General features: G+C 39.4%; 1 protein-coding gene across 1 annotated transcript; it reads right to left on the bottom strand.

Annotated features, from left to right (window-relative positions):
• Positions 1 to 1514: 1514 nt before the first annotated feature.
• Positions 1515 to 23888, bottom strand: GPN1 (GPN-loop GTPase 1). Its single transcript, XM_036752238.1, has 14 exons — positions 23726 to 23888; positions 23493 to 23586; positions 19247 to 19286; positions 18670 to 18736; positions 17165 to 17202; positions 15648 to 15726; positions 15087 to 15181; positions 13977 to 14022; positions 11370 to 11516; positions 8649 to 8731; positions 7849 to 7888; positions 6178 to 6268; positions 2880 to 2987; positions 1515 to 2134 (listed from the first exon to the last, which is right to left on the bottom strand). Exons 1-14 carry the CDS (start codon positions 23855 to 23857, stop codon positions 2049 to 2051), a joined length of 1146 nt encoding a protein of 381 aa, XP_036608133.1. The 5' UTR covers positions 23858 to 23888; the 3' UTR covers positions 1515 to 2048.
• Positions 23889 to 24014: the final 126 nt, after the last annotated feature.

Here is a 24014-nt window from a genome sequence, read left to right as displayed (position 1 = left end):
TTATTTCATGGAAGTCTCTCCGTGCTTTTCTAAAATCATTAAGCTCGTCATTCCTTACAGTACAGTAATATCCCATTGTGAATATATACCACAATTTGTTTAGCCATTCCCCAAATGACGGGCATCCCCACAATTTTCAGTTCTTTGCCATCACAAAGAGAGCTCCTATAAATATTTTAGAACATGTAGGTTTTTCTCCATTTTCCCTAATCATCTTGGGAAAGAGGCCTGATAGTGGTATGGCTAGGTTAAGGGGTATAGGCAGTTAAATATTTGTTACTCATTTCTTAACCCTTCTACCCAATCTATATTCTGACCTCACTAACTGAAACCAATCTTACCAAGGTTCCCGAAGACCTCTTAATTGCCAAATCCAATAGCCTCTTCTGAGTCTTAATCCTTATTAATCTCATACCTTATGAATGACATAGTAGAGTTGACCTTAGAATCAGGAATACCTGGGTTAAACTTCCCCCTGACAAAACTGGCAATCACTTAACCGGTATCCCAGGAAGATCTTTTATAAATGTCCTTTCTCAAGGATGATGCTCAAAACTGAACATACTATGTCATATTAAGTAAATGTAAGAAAATTTAAGGCACTAATTTAGGCCAGAAGTTGTAGAATCATGACTCATATTAAGCCTATGCCAAATGACTAGGAAATTGTGAGAATGCTACAAAGACAAAAGCTTCCTGTTCCAGTGATTTAGGACTTTTTGTATCTCACTCTGGAGTCCTGGAGGCTGTTACAGATTTGTCATGATTCAACACCACAAATGGATCTTTGAATTCTTTTTCCATTAGATAAACATGCTGTCCTGATTTGCAACTTTGTAATGTACCTAGCTGTATTAGAGATAACCATTTAGAACCCCTATAGAATCCCTATAAAAGGCATAAAACTCAGTCTTCTATCACTGCATTTTTGGAAAGCATAGAGATTCCAAGCCAGTCAAAAGTACTCTACAGCTGTCAAAAACATTAACAAAAGTATTTCTAATAGATGTGATCATGAAAACACAACATAGACACCAACTCTTAACCAGCTCTTTGTTGAATTCAAAGATTTCATTTGGTCTGACACTATACTGATAAAGTCTAGTGGTTTGAGTTGGATAAAGAAAAGGTATATACATTTGATCCACTGTGTTCTAGGATATTGCTATGGATTGAGAAACAGGGCAAATATATCCTTGCATATGTATATATAAAATAAATGAGCCCCTAGCTTAGGGTGGGAAGGGATGGGGAGATGGGATTTATGCTAGTTTCCAAAAGAATGTAGACCCTGACTCAAAACTTTTGTGTGGCCTCTATTATTATAAATTCTCTGAGTCTTCTATGAACAGAAAAGGACCTCTTATTTTTATGTGGTAAATTTCAAGAAGCAACACTAAGATCAGACTAGACAAGTGATCTCAGTTCTTTTTGAATGAGGGGAGAAGTCTGTTTTTAAGAGAACCTTGAAACCTAAGTAATTTCTCACTAATTTCAAATTATGACACATAGGCTCACAAAGTTAAATAAATTATTTATTCAAGTTCCAACACAAAGCAGGGTGTTCCTGTTTTCCTCCAACAGACATGAGGTCCTATAAACCACATAATGCTAGACAAGTTCTAGCACTGACACTGACAAAGTGAGCAGGAAGCCGCTGACATTTCTGGCTTGTGAAGGTTCACATACAGTCAAGGGTGTAGAAAAGGCAGGGAGAAGTGTTGGCTGCAAAACCAGCCTCCCAGTGGAGATGTAGAAGACTACCAAGAGAGAGCTGTCAATTTCTACTTGCCAGCAGCAAAGTTTAACATGATCAAATGATAAGAAAACCTCATGGCTGCAACATTATGAGCTTCTATTCAGAGGGCTTAGGAAAGGTGAAGAGGAATCCAGCTTCTCAATGAGGAACACTGACTGCCAAGCCAGACCTGTTCATGACCAAAAGCAGTGGATGACAACAATAGTTCCTTCATGCAGAACTTCTGAACTCAGGATTTCAAGCAACCCAAGTACAACTTCCTAATGTCTCTCTCCTCCTAATTATTTATTTATTCATTGCTTCTGTTCCTGTACCACATCACTGATTCCTGCATAAAATTCTTGAAAGCTGGTTCTTCATGGCTTTCTTCTGTAACTGGAAAAGGAAAAAGAAGTAGTGAAAATTACTTTCCAATGAGCCAGGTGGATGGAAATTGTTCTCATTCCGTTCCTCAGGAAAGACACTGTGTTCCAATAAAATCTGACTGTTCCCTTTATTCAACCAGGAAGCTCTCTGAGACCTTTATGACCATGTGTAGGCCATAACATTTGAGAAAGGCTTTGCCAGTTGGTATTACTGAAGTTTAGGGACATTAGGACAGCACTCTTATACTGGAGGAGTTAGGCAGAAAGGTAGATGTGGTTCACAAATCATGGAACTGCTCCTAAGTTAAACCCTCAAGGGTTTAAAAGCTAAATCATCTTCTACATCCTGACACTCTTAGACTTCTACTTAGTGAATAACCCAACCATGAACCAAAATGAGTCCCTCAGATCTTTCCATGTGTCTTCAAAGCAATTCTAGGGGCCTCAAAATGACATTAGGCTTTAAAAATGTCTTGAAGTCTAAAGAGAATCATGGGACAGTGAAGAGCCTGTAAATGTTTGTGACTATCCAAGGGCAAAAGAAAGCCTATGGGAAGCAATTTCCTATTATTATATACCCTTTACCATCCCTCATCTCTGTGGCTACAGATGACATGCTTTAGAGACTAGGAATTTTATTTCAAAATAATTTCAAAATATGAGTCTCCTGGGTAACCAACTCCCAGAGAAAGCAGCTCTCTATCTCTACAAAGTTATTCCAGTTTGCTACCTTCAGTGCAACTTTTTTCTCTCACCTTTATGGTCAATATCATCTGTATCACTATCTTCTTCTTCTTCTTCCTCATCTGCTGTACCTCGGGTTAGAATCAGATCAGAAGGAGTCACTGCAGAAGATGAATTATCTATAAAGGAAACACAAATACCAACTTACAGCAAAAACAACTTCACTTCCTAAATAGTGATTACGAAGCATTCCCCCACCCCCCACCCCAATCCCTTGAGAGGAGGGAGTAGGAGCAGAGCCACAAGATCACTGGGTCATACACAGAGGCAGCACTGGGACCTGCCTCAAGAATTAGATCTGTAAAATCCTGATACCCTGAGTGACCAGGAAACTGTGTAGTAGGGGTTTGGCAGGGTTTATATTGAACTTTGGGATTGTCTAAATGAAAACTAGATATTTATTTTGATATGAAAATGGATGAAGAAATGTCTTTTGAAAAGACAGCAACTATCCTCCCACTCCACACAACTACAAAATGGAGCTATGAGGACTCTCCAGTGAAGGAAAGTTCACCTTTGAAAATTTTTCCTAAGCCATATTGCTAGGAAAAAACTCCCCCTAGGTATTTCACAGATGGTATAATTGTTCATTAGCTTCCTAAAGAAAAATAATTAATTTGATAAACTGGGAGACCCCAAGTGGTAATCTTCCCCATTAAGAAAGACTAAATGGAAGTCTTTTGATAGTAAATGGAAAGGAGAGACTAAAGTGCCAACTGCTTCAGGGATAGAAATAGTTAACAGAAGTAAAATCTTGTTAAAACAGACACTTCAACTGTGAATGAAACCTTGGCCCCAAAAGGATTATTAGTTACTTCTCATTGAGTAAATAACCTTCCATCCTCCAGTCCCCAACCTGAGCAATCACTACTTCACCCTAAAGAGTTGGCCAATGCCATATTTCAGGATGGGAATCCAGTAGTCATTCTGGATAGAAACCTAAGGAAGAGGAACCTTTCAGACTTTGATATCAGTTATACAGAATCTGTGAAAAGTCAATAAAAAACAAATTTCAGCTCCCACCCACAAAATTGGTAAAGATGATAAAAGCCTGAAATAGTCACAGAGGGTGCGGCAGCTGAAAGATGAGCATGATAATGCACTATGCGATGATGCTAAGAATTTGTCTAGGCCGTCTGGAAAATAATCTGGAATAATCTCAGAAAGTCACTAAATTGTTCATAACCTTTAACCCAGAGATCCTACCACTAGGAATATGCTCCACCCCAAAGAGGTCAAAGATAGAAAGGTACCCAACTGGAAACAAAGTAAGTGACCATTAACTACAGTATATCAATATAATGGGGTATTATTTCACCACAAAATATGATGAATATATGAAAGTGTTCAAAAACTTGTATGAACCAGAAAGATATACACAATAACTTCGACACTGAAATGAAAGCCAGCACTAAGATACCTGAACTCAAATTAAATGCAGGTGATCAATTCTGTGCCTGTAAGACAGATGATGGTACACAGTAACAGCCACACTGTGTGATGACCAACTTTGATAGACTTAGCTCTTCTCAGCAATATGATGATCTAGGACAAAATGCTATCCACAGCCAGAGAAAGAACTATGAAGTCTGAATGCACATTGAAGCATACTATTTTCTCTTTTTCTCTTTTGTTCTGATTCTTCCTTCATAACATGACTAATTGAAAATATGTTTAATATGATTGTACATGTATAGTCTATATCATATTGCATGCTATCTTAGGGAGGGGGGAAGGAGGGAGAAAATTTGGAATTCAAAATTTTATAAAAGTGAATGTTGAAAACTATCTTTACATGTGATTGGAAAAAATAAAATGCTACTAAGTGGAGGGGAAAGACAGATGAAGCAAACTTCCTCTTCTTAATAGAAAAGTGGGAGACTGACAGGAGAAGAACATTTCACGTGCGGTCAAATGTAACTGTTCTATGGGGTCCATTTTTGTCTAATTGTTTTTCTTAGTTACCAGAGAAGGTTATGTGAGAGAAGGAATGAAGGTTCTATCTTGAAATGACTCTGGCATAAAAAACAAAAGACACTGATAAAAACCAATTCTTATTTAAACAACAAAAATGGTAATGAATACAACTTGTGCATAAAAGGAGAAAAGGAAAACGGGCCAAAAACGACTTGGGGGGAGTGACCAAATGTATTTACTTGTTCAAAGGTTGGCCACAGAGATATTTAAAGATCAGTTTTAAGAAATTTTATTTAATAATAAGAAGAAAATTATTGGGTTTGCAAATTAGATTTTTTTTTAATATTTCATTGTAACACTCTCCATATTAGTCTTTGGGAGAAAAAAAAGGAAGTCAATAGTATGTATACCTTGCTTATCAAAAAAATATAAGATCCAAAGGAACTCTCTGGTTTTGTCCTCAGTCAAAAGAGATTTCTCCATCTTCAGGTGTCCTTATAGCCTTCAGTCTGGATTTGTACTTTGACTCGCAGGTTCCCCAGACTTTTGGTGGGGGGACCACACACATACACACAATGATGATTTCACTGGTGCAGGATCAGCCCCTGCTCTACAAGGTATTATCTCACAGAGTTGCCTTCAGCACTCAGAGGTAAGTGACTTGCCAGGCAGTACCTGTCAGAGGTGGGACTGAACCTGGGTCTTCCTGAGTCCCAGGACAGTTCTCTATCCAATACACCACACTGCTTCTCTCTCCTTTGAAACACTAACAGTTTACTGAATTGAAATGGCTGCTGAAGTGAAATTATCCCTAGAAAATTAAGTGTAGGCTCAAGGAATAGACTAAAAACCATTTAAACTTCACCTGGACAGATTGGAAATTGGGTTGCAAGGGCAATATAAGTATGATAGGATCATGAACAAGACAGAATATTAGCAGAGAAGAAAGTGAAACCCCCTCCGCTTCAAAATGAGCAAATTCATGATGTGAAAGAGAAGAAAACCCAGAGCTGCAGCCACCATACCAAAGGGTATGATGAAATGAGAGAAGGGCAGCAATTTCAGGGTGACCCAGAAACATATAAAGATTTAAGATATGATTTAAGCTTAGAAACCTAAGCTTAAATCCAGTGTAGCTTCAGCAGTGCACTGAGCCTCAATCACTCTCTGCCATCAACAGAAAGCCACAGGAAAGAGCAATAACTTCAAGCTGATGCCGAAGATCCCAAGATGACCAACGTGGAACAGAAACTAGCTGAAGATGATGCTCTGTAAATCTGTCACGTATACAAGCCTATCAGAGACTCTCTTCTCCCCCCGCAAATCATTGGTGTATTCCTTCCTAATGAGGGAAAGTGCTGTATTCCCCAAGTCCAACAGACCCTCAGGTACCTGTGGCTGCCCCAGGATCCAAGGCTAGAGACCCCATATCTTTTCGAAGACGGTCCAGTTGCTCTTTTTGCTGCTGGCTCTGTGCATGGGCCTGTAGAGAAGGGGAACAAAACACTATGGAAAAGAAAATCCCTGAGGCAGGAGGAAGCTACTAGTCTTCTAAAGAGAGGTTAACTGCAGTGGAAAGATCCAGAGGGCTGTTTGGACATTAAGGAAGAAACAGTCTGGATAAAATGGAAGGGGAAAGGACCCAAAAAAACAAGGGTTCATGAAGTGAAGTAAGGGCTGCAAATGGGTACATGGCACAGGCAGGGAAATGAAATTCCTATAAAATACAAGTGGTAGAAAGTTCAGCAACAAGGAACCAAACCGGAGATTTTAGGTTCAATCCAGAATCTTACTTTAAGAGCAAGTCATATGGGTTGAGGCTGGTGACTGGCATCCCTGTCTGTATATACTATGTACTGGGCTACATAGACTAAGTAATCTTGGCTATAACAAGGGTCTCTTAAGGTCACCAAGTGCCTTTCCCTGCAGTCCTGTTGGTGCTTTTCCCATTCTAAGACATTTCTAAGAAAGGAGGTTCTATAGCCAAAGCCATAACCTCATAGCCAGGAAAGCAAACTTCAGTGTGGAAGACAAGTTATATGCTCAAAAAGGAAAAGCAGGCACTCTCTACCATCAATGTGCTGATAAGCCGCCTCCCCAGCTTTATGGCATACTTTTCTACACTCAGCCATATTGAAATACCCACTGCTCCTCAAACCTCATGTGCCTCCTCCCACCTGTGGGCACCCACACAGACCATCTCTACGTATGGACGCTCTATTAAGAGAACAGCTCACGCTAATCGTTATTTTGATCTTCACAAGGGGTGATGTTGTAGGTAGTATTAGTATTCCCATTTTACAGATGAAGAAACTAAGGCTGAAAAAAGGTTAAGTATTTGGATAAAGCAGAATTCTAGCACTCTATCCACTGTTTTACTCTGCCTCTTTAGATACAGATGCTTTATTGTCTTTCCAGGCTCAACACAAGGGTCACCTCCTTACCACAAAGCCTTCCCTTCAAATATTTCTGGAACATTGTGTCTGATGTCTCTTTTGTCTTTTCCCCTGTCCTCTTTACTCCCTATGCCGTATAACAGTCATCTGTGTATATTTACCATCCCCCCTGGAGGATGTAAGGGCTATGAGGACAAGGGCTATTTACTTTTCATCTTTATAATCCCCAAAGTGCCTTGTAAATAGCAGGTGCTCAGATGTTTACTGAATTGAATTTGTTGTTTAAAATGTCACAAAGAAACCCAATTTTCAAATGGAAATTCAAGAAATCAGAATCTGAGGTAGCATGATGTAAGGAAGAGAAGAGCTGGCTTCTCACAGACCAGGAGTGGCTTCATGACCCCAGCAAAGCGCATAAACCTCTCAGTAAGATGAATAAACATTTTCACCACCTCCCACAGCTTGGCTATGAAGAAACTGCTTTGAAAACTTTAAGATGACACTTAACTGTGAGCTATTATTATTTCTGCATGAAAAAGAGCTGTGACAAGATGGCAAATATACACATTTAAATGAAAAGAAGAGGCATCTGCAAAGTGCCTTGAAATCCAAGAAAAGAAGCCTGTGACCTTTGGGGTGCTAAAAGAACAGCCAGTTCCCATCTTACCAGTGTTTTCTTCAGACGCTCATATTCAGGGCGATATTCCCTAGAAAGAAAAAGTTCCTTTTAAATGCCTTGCCTCAACAGTAATCTGTCCTAAGCCAACCAGCTAGAACTTCCATCACCAAAGGGAAGAAAATAAGCACATGTAGTTAAAAGGATCTGGATCTGTCTAAACCTAAGGCTACTGAATCCCAACAGGTCAGTAAGATAACACTACAAAATAAGCAAAGCTCCAAAGTGATTAATCTGCCCATGAAATTAGGAGGTGCAAATAATTCTTGTCTAAAAGATTTGCTTGGTTGGAAATGAACATTGGGTGGAAGCTTAAGGTGAGTAAAGGACATCTACTGGGTTCAGAAATCTTGACATAGAACTGTGATGCACCTGGACAATAATCAGCAAGTTGGATGGGATAAAAAGTCCTTGTCTGAAGAAGCAACAATATGCCTCACAACTACAGTGATCCAGGTGCAAACTTAATCAAAGATGAAGATCAGTGCCAGTAAGGTCAGAAGGAGATACATATAGGTGTTGGGGGAAAGGAGGGGAGAGGAAAAGTGTGTAGAAAAGAGCTTTTTTTGTGGAGTAAACATGTTTATGGGTTGGTGATGATCTACTTCTGTAAAAAGGCCAAATGTCACCCAGTAAATAGAAGTGGGGCAGTGGGGAAGGAGTACATGTTCATAATATCAATCAAATGCATAAATGGAGAAAATCTGAGTGCCTGGCCTAAAAAAAAACCCTCCCTCATCCCAGAAATGTGGGTCCCAATGTGGCTATCAATGACCTCCTTCACTTCTTACCTTTCATACTCTTCTGTGGCACTGGTGACTTGCACAAAGAGCTCTTCTAAGCCTGTGCCCAGGACAGCAGACACCCCCACCACCTGCCAAAAGCACCCCAGAATCCTATGAGCAAATCACTGACAAACTCGGCTTTAAAAACTAGATCTTCTCATTTTGAAAGATTTAAGAGCTCTGATCGAGGAAATGAGCACCCATGACTCCAGAAGACTAATGGTGAAACACCGCTCCCCCCGAGAGGGGATGATCTCAATGCACAGAATGAAACACACATTTCTGAACACAGACAATAGGAAAATTTGTTTTGCTTGATATGCATGTTTGTTACAAGGATTTTTTTTTTTATTTTTCCTGTGGGAGGAGGGGGGACAGGATAAATGTGAGGGAGAGAATAAATACTTGATAATTTTTTAAAATTACAAATTTTAAAAAGTCCTCTTTATGTTATGTTTTATTCAAATAATTTTTTGTTTGTTTTTTGTTTTAGTGTTCAAGGGAAAGAGGGTTTGCTTCCTTTAAAAAGCCTAAAGTAGAAAAGTTTAAAATAACCCACACATACACAGCAGAAGCATGCAGCAGTTTGGCAAAGAGGCATTTCTGGGAATGTAGAAATGAGAGAATAAAAAAGAAAGCAATCAGCAGTGAACAGAAGCATGCAAGTCCCTTTCTGATTTGATGCCACTTCCTTTCACAAACCTACCACTGTATTCTACCTACTGTACCCCTCCTCACTCTCTGCCTTATGAATGTTGCTCCTGCCATCCTTTCCCCCAACATCTCTGCCTATCAAGCAGACCTACTCTTCTAAGCCCAGGTGACATACCACTGCCTCAATCAGGTTCTTTGATTCCCCTTCCCACCCCAGCCAACCAGAGAGTAATCACTCCCTCCTATAAATTCCAATAGTATTCTGTTTCTCTTTTAACACCTTACATGCCTAGATTTTTATGTTGTTGACAGCAGGACCTACATTGTAGTCATTGTATTTCCCCTAGGTCCTACTTTATTGCCTTGTACTTGCAAGTACTCAATCATATTTGTGGAAAGAAATATCTGTCCAAGCAATATAACTTAAATTACTAATGCATCCAACATTTATTAAGTGCATATTATAGGCAAGGCACTGCATTAAACAGTGGTGACACAAAAATGAAAACAACCTAATTCTTACTGTGACTCAACAGAGATTTGTGTTACCAAGAAGATAACAGTGGATCTAGCAGATTAAAGGTAAAAAAGTTTTTACAATATTTTTTAATGAATGAAATCAAGCAAATTGCATGCTTTTGTTCTCTCTTCTTTGTCCACGAGGGAAGAGAAAACAAAAAAGAAGCAGAGTTGGGAAGTGGAATTTACAAGTTGCACAAAGCATGGAATACTGTGATATTAGTCTCTCTGCCTGAGGCTTCTCTCCTTTTCATCCTTCGCATAACTACCAAGGTGATTTTAATGCAGGTCTTACCATATCATTTCTTATTCAGACTCCATTGGGGAGAAGGAGGAAGGGAAACGAAGTGAAGACAACAAGCATCTATTAAGTGCCTACTATGTGCCAGGCACTGTGCTAAGAGTTTTAAAGATATTTCGTTTGATCTTCACAACAACCCTGGGAGATAACCATTTCACAGTCGAGGAAACTAAAGAAGAGAGAGGTTAAGTGAACTGAACAGGGTCAAATGGCTAGAAAATGTCTGAGGCCAGAGGTAAACTCAGGTCTTCCTGACTTCAGGCCCAGTGTTCTATCCACTGAGCCACTTAACTACCCTTAATTACCTAATTAATTACCTATTACATGGCTTTCTGTTACCTCTAAGATCAAATAAGTCCTTCAACAACTTGGCTCCAACTTACCCTTCCAGTCTTATTACATATTACTCCCCTTCATAAGCACTATGGTCCAAACTGGCCTAGTCACTATTCCACACACTATCTGTGTCTCTGCAATGGCTGTCCCTCACACCTGGAATGCACTTCCTCCTCACCTCTGACTCTCAGAATCTCTACTAGTCCCTTGAGTCCTCCAATAATTCCTTTTGCATAAAGATATCCTGATTCCCCCACTTGCTAGTGTCTTTCCCTTAAAAAAAAATCACCTAGAATTCATTTTGTATTTTCCTTTACATGCTTATGTTACCTGTCTGAGAGAACCTAAGCTTCTTAAGGGCAGGCCTTGTTTCATTTTTATCTGTCTTCACTGAGCTTAATCTATGTTTATTGATTGATCAGGATGGCTATTTGAAAGGTTAAGGAAGCATTCCACACATTTACTCTGCTACTGTCAGTGGATTAGTTACTATGATAAAATCCAAGGTAACATTCTAGGTACACTGTTTAAGTCTTCCTTAAAGTAGAATGGAAAGCCAAGGTTTAGTTAAGCAGTTGACAAAAACAGTTGAGTATATGGACAGCAATATGTTTATATTCCTTTAAATTTTGTTTGAAATTGCATATTGTATTCTCATGTGTTTCCTAATGTAAAATGTTAAACAATCTGTGTTCTCATTTTAACAGTTTTATTTAACCAAAAATAAAAGCCAGAATTTAGCTTACAACCCAACCTTTTCCAAACTTAACTATGCCTACTTATTTGACCTATTCAAAGAAAGCAGCTGAATCACTAAAGCTTTCACTCTCTTCTATCCAAGACTTAAATCAAAGATGGTCCTTTACCGGTAATCCCAGTCATTTCAAAGACGAAAGAGAGTGGAGGTGAAAACTTACCCTGAGTGAACTGTAAAACTCATCCAACACCAGACTCATCGAACGAGTCAGATTACTGACATACGTAGTTTCTTGATTTAAGGCATCTTGGAAGGTCTCAAAATCCTGCATCCATTCCACTGCAAAGCTGTGGTCAATTATGTCAGTCTGCACCAGACAGAAAGCAGAGGAAGTTTCAGAACTGAGGACACTGTTCATTTAACAGGTAAATGGAAAATGACAAGAACAAATGCAATGGGTCACATGAGCACAAAAGCAAAGTTCTATATTTAAGGAAATGAAAATCCTATACCTAAATATCATGATAAGCATTAGGCTGAAAAAAGTCTGCCATGGAATTAAACTGTTATCAATTCAAACTCAGCATATGTAAAACCAAGCTCAAAAGCCTTCTGCTGAAAGAGTCTGCCTGACTTCCATACTTCTTCCAAGAAACCAGGCAAGAGAATAATGAGTCATCGGTGACTCCTCCATTGCCTTTTCTCAGATGTTCAGCCACAAGCTACTGTGGATTTTTCTTTTAAATGTTTCAAATCTATCCTTTGTCCATATTTGTGGCTACCACCCTAAGTTGGGGCCCTCATTACCTCACAACTTAGCTACCAGAATAGCTTATAATTGCTCACCCTACTCAGTCTCTCTACTACTCTAACCCATCCTGGATAGAGAGACCTAAAATATTCATTTATTCTTTTAATATAGGTTTTATTTATGCCTTTTGTCTATCACAATCATTTTTGGAAACCTGCCTTTTTCACATCCTAGACTGAGTTTTCCCTTGTGAAAAAAAAAAAAGAAAATTAAATAAAAAGACCAAGATCTTGACTCTCTGGCATGAGACTGTAAACACGTACTTTGACTTATAGCCAAGCACTTCATCCCCCTCACTGGACTGGGTGAGCGAACCTTCGATATTTTTAGCCAGACACAGACCTCCTAAAACCCTTCCCCCAACTTACTCTGGAAAGAGTAATTACATCAATCCCCCAATTCCTGCTAATGTTACCGGCATCTAGGTGACTCCCCTGGCTACCACTCCCTCCTACCTTTGGTCTTCCTCTTCTTAGATGAAAGCTCCTTGAGGGCAGAAACTGTCTTGCCCTTTGTTTTCACAGCCCCAAAATTCAGCACAGTGCCCGGCATGTGGCAAGTGCTTCATAAATTCTTTTATATTCATTCACATCACCTCCCTGCTTTTTATTTTATAGTCCAACAACTTTTAACAGGTCCCTGCTTCCTACAGTATCAAGTGCAAACATTTCCTGATATTCAATGACTTTCATAAATGACCTCAAAGCAACTCCTACTTTTCCTTTATGTGAAACTTCTGAGTGAGACATTCTAGTCTCATTCATTCTAGTCAATACAAAAAGTCCTTTGCATTCCTGTCTCCTTACCATAGCTCCTTCTTCTACCTAGAATGAAAGGATGTATTTTGTCCTTATAGCACATCCATCCCTTAACACTTAACTCCGATCTCACCTCTACTGTCAACACAGTTCCCAGTAGGTAACTGGGATCTTAATAAATGTTTGCTGAACCAAAGATGTCCCTAAATAATCCAAGCTAAAATGATTCCTTCCCTTCTTCTGGCTACTTATTATATGCAAATATCATATACTTTGCCTTTAAAATCTTATTTATTTTTTGTTTCAATTAAAAGGTACAATACCAAGGAAAGTCACAAAGAGACATAGAGAACCAACAATTTACCAATATAATTGCTAATATCCCCAGTTGCTAACTGACCAGTAAACCAGTACATATGTATGTATGTATGCATATGTATATGTATGTGTGAATATATGTATGTGTGTGTGTATATATATATATATGTATGTATATATATTCAAGACCAATAAACATTAGCAATCACTTTGGCTAGCAAGCCAACTTAAGTTTTTTCTTTTTAAAAGTTACCTCAACACACAATGAACCATTCATACTCTTCTTTCCTCCTACCTGACAGACTAACAGATGACCTAAATGAAGCATTACTACACCACAATTTGTAGTTGCTGAACAAATATTTCCTATGTTCCTTTGGCAGCAGCAAATAGTTTCTGGATTCACAGCTAAACAACTTCTACTCCCAGGTTACAAAGATGATTCCACTCTCTCTAGTCAAGTAATCACTTGAGTCTCCCTACCTATCCCCTCTCCTTACCACAAATAGTAGTTCCTCCTCCCTAATATGCATATGATCTGCTCTGTCCAGTCATCCTGCTTAGACAGACTGATATGAGAGAGAGAGAGAGAGAGAGAGAGAGAGAGATCTCATCCTCTTCTGGCAAAGCAGGAGCCTCAATCTACCTGCTCTCTTGTCTATAGCCATCCTCCTCAACCACAAAATCTCCCCACAATAAGAAAGCACTAAGAGAAGGCCATACCCATGACAGCTTAAACACTGAATATCATCATTAATTTTTACAGTTTCACAGGACTTTAGAAATCAACTAGTACTCTGCCAAATGAAGAGACTGAAGTCCAAAGAGGTTAAATGATTTGTCCAAGGTCACACGGATACTAGGAGGGTTGGTCCTAGAACCCACATTTACTACCTCTCAGTCCAGTGCCCAGTACCACATGATGCTGAAGGACACCTACCTTGTTCATGACCGCAATGAAAGGCAACTTGGTTTTATACAGGATACTGAAAAAAGAATAATAATAAGTAGTATTTAGGCAAAGTGAAGCATGTGATCAGCGTCCAAGTACTATTGTTAGTTCAGAATACCCCTCCAGGAAGAAAATTAACTCCCTCCCCCACAGAAACAACAACAAAAATCCTATGTACATCTCAATATACTAATAACAACAAATTTTAATGATGTTAATTTGCAACTGACTGAAAAGTTATTAGTTACTGCTTATATCAAGAAGTTATTTCACATACCTAGTGTAGAGGTGAAAACATCACAATGACCAATGTTAGCTGCAGAGGAGGGATGATTTAAAATACTTTTCCCCTCTTGGTAGAAGTGGTAAATTATGGATGCAGATGCTACATTTAAACAATCAACAAACATTTATCAAGGGAGTACTAGATCTCATTCACTGTCAGATGCAGCTGCTGGGTTTGCTAGTTTGGATTAATTTTTCTTGTGATAAGCAGGTAAGGATTAAAAGAGAAGCACAGGGTGGCAGTGGGGGATTGGGGCTCACTGAGAAGGGATTATGGAATAAAAAAAGACACCAATTATTTTTTAAAATTTCACTCCTCCTAGTAATCAGTTTCTAAGTCAACTGGTTTGACTTGCTACACCTGTATCAAAGGGGAAAAATGATAGTCCCAAGAGCCCCCAAACACAAATTCTCTTGATCCTTAAAGTTCTGGCCCTGGCCACCTTTCCTTTTCCAATGTCTCTACTTGCATTTAGTAAGAGCAGTAGCTACGCCCTGTTGCCACTGGCCATTATTAGCTTAGCAGATTCACCTATTACTGTGATAACATAATAGCCCTCAGACCCAATGGGACCATCTGCTTTGACTTCTAAGCCACTCAATGGAATGAAACTATACAGAAAGTCATGTTCACACTCCCACTAGGATGAGTATGATGGGGCCCTACCTTGTGTACAATTACCAAGTTGGGAGATCAAGTGAGGGAATTCCTAGGGATAAGAAGCTTCAACAAAGAATCTTCTTAAAATCAACAACTGGATTAAAATGGAAGAATGTGTGTGGCAGAGGGCCCTGCCTCCCAGAGAGCCTTACCTGCATGCATACAACATGTTGGACATGAAGGTAACAGGATTGGTGCTTCTAGAAGTATCCATTACATAAATGACAATTGTTGGAAATGAAGATGCCTGAAGAAACAAGGTGAGTCATATCCTTGTCAGAGGGGTGTGACTGCTTGACCCCAAATCGCCCTGCTACCTTCCCAAGCAAAAGACATCCTGCTCTTGTTCCCATGCTTAAAAGTGACAGGCTATGGATCTGAAACTCAGCTCATGTGCCACCTCCTCCATGAAGCCTTCCTTGATATCCTCCACCACACCCCCCACCTCACTCCATCAAGGTTTACTGATCTTCCCTTCTCAAAATCCCTTTACTAACTTATCTATGCATATGCTCTATCCCATCCTTAACACCAAGAGATGGTAAACCACTTGTGAGCAGAGACTCTATTTTTGTATCTTCCTTGTTTTAAGCAGTGTCTGACATATAGGTGGAGCATAATTTTTGTTAAAAATGAAATGAAAATGGGGGTTTATCACTCTAATCACTCCCCCAACAGTGACCTCTCAGTCTCAGGGTAAAAACAAAACTCACCAGGGCTTCAGTGATAATTGTACCAGAAGCTGACCAAGTGAACACCTCAATTTGTCCAGGTGTATCAATCAAGACATACCTGTTTTTAGGACAAATAAGTATTACAACTATGTAATAAAATATTCTGGATGAAGGATTTACAACAGCCAATGTACAAATAACTAAAAATACTAAGCTATCCCATCACACAATAGTTGACTCCTAAAATCTGAAACCTAGCAATTTAATATAGCACTAAGGCTTTGTCCATGTCTTTGTCTTCCTATTAGATTATGGATGAATAACTTCAACTCCCTCCCTTTCACTAAGGACACAAAAATATATTCTCAAGGTCACCCTTGTGGACAAAGATGTTAACGTGTAATCATCTAAATATAATAGATTCCTTCACAAACCTAGGAACAAAATGTAAAAACTCATTGTCCTTGGAAATGGATGTCTGAGAGAGTGGATAAAAGAGATATTTCAAGGAGATAAGCAGATTCTTCAGACTACCCTCCCCCCCCCAAAAAAAAACCACACACACACACACACACACACACAAATCATAGATTGTGGAATGTTCTATGCCAGACCTATACGGAATTAACCAGTCTTAGAATTGATTAATCTCCAAATGGTCGGAAAGCAGGACTAAGATTTAGAAATAACTTTATGACCAGGTGTTAACTGACCAACTGTGACTTTGTAGTTTCTATGTAAGTGCCTTTAATTTGCTTTACTAAATGTCTCTAAATCTGAAATCAGGGTATAAGCAGAAAGACACAGCAGCTGTTAATCTCTACTTTCCTACTAGGAGTTTCAATATTCAACACTAAGGCACACACCACTGCTTAACAGCAAATGTGAACAGATTTTTAAACCAGAAGTGGTGAACTCCCAGCCCACAACAAAACTATCAGTGAAGAAATACAATAAAACCTAGATAATATTAATTTGTGTTTTTTTAAGTCAATATTCCATTTCTATTTAAGTTCAACACCATTGGTTTAGACCACTAGCTCTCCAGGGTCAGATAAGCACTGTAGATAAGCCACAATCCAGTAGATAATACTGAATAACAAGATTATACAAAACTTTCCCAGTTCCCATTCTGAGCAAAATTATCACCCAGAAAGTACTTAATAAAATTAGCATTCTCCCTCTTTGAGCTATGTGAGTTTTATTTATGTAAATTTAAGTAGAAAGGATACCTCGGAAAAGACAGATGAGAAAAAAGGACAGAAGCAATGGTGCTCAGAAGGCAGGGAGGGCAGGCTTCCTTCTTCTTATCAGGAACCTAAAGACTCTCTTAAAGGACTTAGGAATTATCTGAGGATATTCATATGGTTTTATGTAGCTTCCTAATTGTCCATTTCTATTTGTTTCATATGTATAACTCTTATATGCCTCAAAAGACAAGGTACAAACCAAACCACAGCTTTTTTTCTGTATGTTCCACAGTGCTCAAGTACAGTGAGCATATGTATTAGGCATATATGTGTTCAAAAAATAATCGCTGATTTAAAGTTACTCACTGGGACATATTCTGGGACTTCTCAATAAACTTCATGACCTAAAAGGAAAGAGAAATGGTTCTTGAAGATCTACGGGTCAGAGACCCTCCCGTGATAGTAACAGCACACAAGAAGACTCCAAGTTGGGAAGTATCTGATTAATTTCAGGGTGCTATGCACCCTAGAAACTTCTCCCATTTCATGTCCTCCTCTTCTCATAATAGATCATGAACAGATCCAACTGACTTTAAGAAAATAACACTTTCAGGTTTACAAAGCAGTTTCTATTTGGTTTCGTTTGGTCCTCATGACAAATCTATATGGTAGACACAGGCTTTATTATTTTTATTTTATAGGATTCTGAGGTTCAAAAGATGGAATGACTTACCTAGAGTCGAACAACTCTTATCAAAGGAAGGACTTGAAACTAGCCCAGAGCTCTTTTCTCTGTACCACACTCCCCAAGATCAATATTTAAATAAAAATAACAGCCAACATTTATATAGCACTTGAAAGTATGCAAAGTGATTTGTACATGTTAGCTCATCTGATATTTGCAACAACTTTGTAAGCTAGGGAATATAGCCACCCCCATTTTACAAATGAGAAAACTGAGGTTGGGAGAGCTTAACTAACAGAATCACATAGCTGGTATGTGGCTAAGGCAGGATTTGAACTCGGGTCTTCTTGGCAGGAAGTCCAGAGGTCCTATCTACTGTGCTACTTACTGTTAAGGTAGCAACTTGGGGTACAATACAATGATCTGGGTTTAAAGCTGAGAAACCCAAATCATAAATCTTATCCATGATTGACTTTGGTCAAGTTATCTGAACCTTCTGTTACCAATATATAAAACAAAGATTAGAAGTCTCACTTACAATAATGACAGAACTATTAATAGATTAGTGATCATAAAGTTGTCATAATTTTCTGTAGAATGTGATGTGAAAAGGCTAAATGATAAAAAAATTACATTTTATATTAATAAACACTTATTCTCCATCCGTAATGTGCCCACCAAGGAAAGATCAGAATGCAAGTCAGTAACAGAACAGAAAGAGAACCCTGGACTTCTGACTTTATGGCCATAAATATTATTAAATGTGAAGTAATAGCAATAATTGATATGTTTCATACTTCTGACTTTTTTCCAAAGTGTTTTCATGTACATAAACTCATTTTATCAACACAATAAACATTATGAGGCATAAAGGATATATTTTTATTATTATTTTACAGATAAGCAAACACATGGAGAAAGGTTAAGTGACTCACCTAAGAAGACCGGCTAAAAAGTGGCAGAGCTGGTATTAGAACCAAGTGTCCTGACTCTGCTCTTCCCACTCTACCACAGTAAGCTCTCCTTGCAGCTTTACTCAATTAGGGCATCCTAATTAAAATGGCTTCTGTGCTGATATTTCCTACATTTATGTTCAGATTTATCTGGACTTGTTTCTCAAAAAATGGCCAAATTCAAAGAAATAAGTTGCAATCTTATTGTATTACAGAAGGGGAGATATACATACCTGATCAAACCTGGTAGCAAAGAGATTAAGTGAGGTCACTATGCCACCATTGGGACCAAGTCCATATCTAGACACAAAGTTTAGGAATTCAAATGTTTACAAGCAATCAAGTTCATATCTAGTATACCACAGACACAAACATCACTCTGATATTAATGTGAGGGAGCTAGGCTTTGAAAAACTGCAAACCTAATCTGCTCACAAAAGCTCTATGTGACAATCAAAGGTACAAGGTTTTCTTTTAGTCCTCACTTCATAAGGAAGGATAGAAGAAATGAAAGGACTTTTCCAAAAATCTTCCAAATTTTATAAGTTCATTTTGTAATTTATTATAAATCTAGGTTTATGTCAAGGAGGTTGAAAGCATTTAAGAAAGGTTTCTAGATTAGCTAAAATATCTTTTCCAGACCCACTCTCCATTTTCCTCCTTTAAAAAATTAGTTACTTTACATGTTTGGACTAATATTTGTCATAAAATATGAACTATACTGCAAAGTCTTCTAAATTTACAAACATAGGCAGAAAAAAAAAACAAATGGGAGTTAGATAGCACTAAAGTAGATATGGAAAAGGATACTGTTTCATGACTTCCTTGTATTTCACTGTGTCCCGAATATCTAAAAAAAAATAATAATAACCAGACTAACACACCACCACCATTTCAGAGCATTCTATCAATGGTCTCAAAAGTGTTGAGCAATGAAGTAATTTCTATCCCCCACCCCCTTTTTTTGGTGAAGCAATTGGGGTTAAGTAACTTGTCCAGGGTCACACAATTAGGAAGTGTCAAGCGTCTAAAGCTGAATTTGAACTTGGGTTCTCCTGATTCCAGGGCCAGTGTTCTATCTATTACACCATCTAGCTGCCCCTCTATTTTCTTTTAAATGAAGAATTTCTTCCATGCCATCAGAATGTGTCATTATGTCTGTCTCCTACGTGTTCCACATCAGAAAGTAAGAATGTGGAAACAGAAGAGGCAGGAAACAGTGCTACACGAAGGAAGAATAGAAAGGGTAATTTCAGACTATTAACCCTTATTGACATTATCCCCCTTTCTTCCAGCAGGTACTAGCAGTCTTGGACCAACTTTTCATACTGGTTCTCCTTGGGTACAAGGTAGTTCATACAGTAACTAGGAAGCTCACAGGAGAGAGAGGAATTTCCAGTTACACGGCAGTGATATTCCCATGGAATGATGGGCTGGAGTAGAGTCAGGAAATGTACAAAATATACAAAATTTTTCTTTGGGGGCCATAATTCAAAGACACACCACCCAAATATGAACGTGACACACAGAAATAAGTTATAAGTTTCATTCTATTTCCCACCTTCCCAACTACCTCTAAGTAATGCAGATATCAATTCAATTCAGCAACAATTTATTAAATGTTTACTTACAAAAAAGAAGGCACTGTACTACGTACTGAGAATACAAAGAGGACCTTGTTCTGTAATCTAGGGAGGTTAACACACACACATGAGGCATGATAACAAGTAAAATGTGGTATGACAAAGGAAGGGTCTACACACAGGTCTACAAGAAATACAAGGCAGGAGATAAAACGTTCAGGTTGAGGATGGGGAGATGATCAAGGAAAAGGGCAAGACTTCTTGAAAGAAGGGAGCATATTAACTAGGTCATGGTGGTCAAGAGGTAAACATTCAGTAAGTGCCTATGTACCAGGCCCCGTGCTAAGCACTAAGAATACAAAAAGAGGCAAAAGACAGTCCCTGCCCTCCAGGAGCTCACAATATAATGGAGGGAAAATCAAGAAGGAATTAATTCCTCTCATGATCTCTAACTGGACTTTTGAACAGATATGGAATATATCTCTTCCCACGACATGAGCTACATCTCACACAAAGCTGAAAAGAACCTTAAAACTCATCTAATCTTGAACCCCTGAACAAGACTCTCCTCCTCAAAATCCCATGGTGAATGGTCACATGGCCTCTACCTGCACACCTACAGGGTCCCAAAACAGCCAATCCTCCTTCCAGACAAGCTCTGATTGTTAGGTCATTTTTCCTTATGGGACCTTAAAGGGACCAATCTCCTCATTTTACGTATGAACAAACTGCATCACAGAGAATTTACATGATTCATCTATGTTCATACAGCTAGAAAGTACCCAAGACAGGACTAGAATCCAGAATTTTCTGACTCCAAGTCCAGTGCCTTATCTACAATACCATGTTCACTCCTTCACTCTTACCCAATCCTCTCCAGAGCTGAATGGAAAATCTGACTTTCAAATAAAAGAATCAAGAGAAACATGAAAAGGTAAACAGGAAAAAGAAGCCACAAGGGACTTGAACTGTTTACATTCCTATATGGAAAGATATTTGTAACTCATGAGACCTTTCTCAGTAGTAGGGTAGTTAGAGGGAATATATGTGTGTGCATGCATGTATATGTATATATGTATACCATGTATGTATATATGAGTATATGTATACATAAGTGTGTATGTCAGTGTGCACATATGTGTGCATACATATACATACATATATACATGTATATACATGCACACATACACACACACACATATAGACAGAGGGCACAGAGCTGAATATGAAGGGATGATACCTAAAAAATAAAATAAAGTGTTGAGAGGAATGTACTGGGAGAAAGAGAAAGGGAAAGGTAGAATGTGGTAAATCATCTCACATAAAAGAGGCAAGAAAGAGCTTTTACAATGAAGGGGAAGAGAGGGGAGATGAGAGGAAATAAGTTAGCCTTACTCTCATCAGATTTGGCTTAAGGAGGAAATAATACACACTCAATTGGGTATGGAAATCTGTCTTACCCTACAGGAAGGCAGGGGGTAAGAGGGGGAGATAATAGAAGGGACCGCAGATTGGGGACAGGGGTAATCATATGCGAACACTTTTGTGGGGAGACAGGTCAAGGGAAAAGACAGGACAAGATAGAGGGAAATACGATTAGTCTTTCACAACATGACTGTTATGGAAGTGTTTTGCATGGCTACACATGTATGACCTATATCGAACTGCTTGCTTTCTCAATGAGGGTGGGTAGGGTGGGAAGAAGGGAGAGAATGAGGAACTCAAAGCTTTAAGAATGAATGTTAAAAATTGTTTTTGCATGCAGCTGGGAAATAAGATGCACAGGCAAGGGGGTGATAGAAGGGAGGGAAAATTGGGAGAAGGGGTGCTTGGGATGCATACTGTCCTGGAGTGGGGGGAAGGGAGAGACGGGGAGAAAACATGGAATTCAAAATCTTGTGGAAGTTGAAAACTAAAAATAAATTATATTATTTTTTAAAAAAGTTTTTCTGAATTAAAATGCATATAAATTTGTATTATTAAATATATTTTCAAGTAATTATGACCCCATTTTCACTTGGTCCTTATTTCATGAGGAGTATTCTTTTAAGAAACAGCAGACTCATTTTACTAGTCTGCCTCTGAAAATGGCTTAAAAGCTTCTATGACCCATGCCTAGATGCCAAGGAGTAAACTGGCAGGGGCTACATAATGTAATGGAGAACACAGAACAATACAATAGAACCTAAGTTCCTTACGGATAGAGAATATTCTGGTTTTGTATCCCGGGTACCTAGCACAGGAATAAGAACAGAAACAGGGATTGGAACTATGATTTCATTGGTAGAGAGAACTCTCAGATGAAGAAATTCACTGTATAAATGAAGGGTGGCATCTTGGCAACTACATTAGAGTTGCCTTGGAGCACTGAAGGCTTGCCCTCCATCTACTTACTCCACTTCCCCTCTCCCCTAGCAAATCATTTACTTAACATATGAATCTTGGATACAGAGAATGAAACAACGTTTCAGTCCAAATCTTCAACACTGTTGCAAACCAAAATTAGTATCTCGCCTTAAAGATTTCCCTCCAATTTATAGGCATCTTATGACCAAAGACAACATGATTTAAGGTTACCCAAAAGGGTGAGAAGTAGAATAAAACTATGGCTTGGAAATCAGGAAGCCCTAAAATACAACAAGCCTAAGTGACACTAAAGGAGGAAGAGTAAATCATCCCCTAGAAAAAGATGAAGTTCTTTAAATGGGAACAATTAAGCTGTACAAAAATGGAATGAGGTGCTATGGACGGACAAGGGCAGATTTCTAATTACAGGCAGCCTTCATGATTGAACTGTTGTCAGGGATGTTATAGTTGGCACTTGTGCTTCCCATGAAGACTGAACGACTGATTCAGTTGTCAGATGTTGGTTCACTGATGGATTGTAGGACTGGATCAATTAATAAGCATTAAGCATTTCCACACACAAAGCAGTAATTGCCCTCAAGGTGCTAGAGCACTCCAGTTTTCTTCCAACTAAAAACAGCCTCTTAGAACATCTCAACGTCTATTGTTGAGTTAAATGTCTTCCTGTTTCAAATTTATCCCATACATGGCTTATTCACAAGTTTTTTTTTTTTCATATTGTCTCCCCTCTTAGACGGAGAACTCCTTTTGAATAGAAGCTTTTATCTTTTTTTAAATGTCTTTTACCTTTCTTTTCTTGTATCCCCAGCACTTAACAGAGTGCCTGGCACACAGAAGGCACTTAATAAATGCTTACTGACTGACTGTTGGCGGGCGGACCTTTCGTCACTTGCATTTCCCAAATCTTGGCAAATAACGTCACAACACTCCCCAGCTGAGCAAATGGCAGCCGGACAGGAGGAAGAGAGGGAGGGACGGCGCAAGGCTGGGACGCTAAAGGCTATATAAAAGTGGTCGAGCTGGCAAAAGCTTATGGGCATTCAGTGCTCGACCCGCAATTTCTTAGGGCTCCTCGACATGTCGGACCCATGCTCGTGCCGACTCACCGATGTTGGCTGGGAAGGGGACCTCGTGCACTGCAGGGTCCAGGTTGATCACGTAGGGCGGCGAGCCCAGGCCGTGAAGGTATCCCGTGAGCCTCTGCGGAGAGAGCAGCGGGAGACAAGGCGAAGGTGGAGGTGGAGGTGCTCCCACCATCCCACCACCGCGACCCTCGGCCAGCCGCAGCCCGAGCCCCTCCAGCAAGAGCCATTCCCCACCTCTCGCTTCCGCGCCTCACCTGTACGAATGTCGTCTTCCCAGACCCCGCCATCCCCAGCACCAGAAGACACACTGGAGGCCGAGGCCGAAGCCGGTGCCGGGGCTGGGGACCCTCCGCCTCCGGAGCCGCAGCTCCCACAGATGAATCCATCTTTCCTCGGAGTAAGGCAGAGACTGCGCAGAACGACGCCGGAAATGACTTTAACTAGCCTGAGTCGCTTTCAGACCGGGAGCGGGCAGAATGGGGCGGGGCCAGAGCTTCGGGCCGCCCTGGAGACAGGGCCAGGGACTGAGGAGGCGGGGCCAAA

The sequence above is a fragment of the Trichosurus vulpecula genome, chromosome 3 (genome assembly GCF_011100635.1).
Source record: "Trichosurus vulpecula isolate mTriVul1 chromosome 3, mTriVul1.pri, whole genome shotgun sequence".
Lineage (NCBI taxonomy): Eukaryota > Metazoa > Chordata > Mammalia > Diprotodontia > Phalangeridae > Trichosurus > Trichosurus vulpecula.
This window is presented reverse-complemented; position numbering and strand designations above follow the sequence as displayed.

Bases quoted from the DNA above. Each gene is read 5' to 3' on its own strand.
- GPN1 (XM_036752238.1), bottom strand. From the start codon at position 23,857: ATGGATTCATCTGTGGGAGCTGCGGCTCCGGAGGCGGAGGGTCCCCAG. The intron at 23,587-23,725 runs GTGAGGCGCGGA...CTCTCTCCGCAG, and splicing joins GGAAGACGACATTCGTACAG to AGGCTCACGGGATACCTTCA. The intron at 11,517-13,976 runs GTAGGTGTCCTT...TGTCTGGTGCAG, and splicing joins TCATTGCGGTCATGAACAAG to ACTGACATAATTGACCACAG.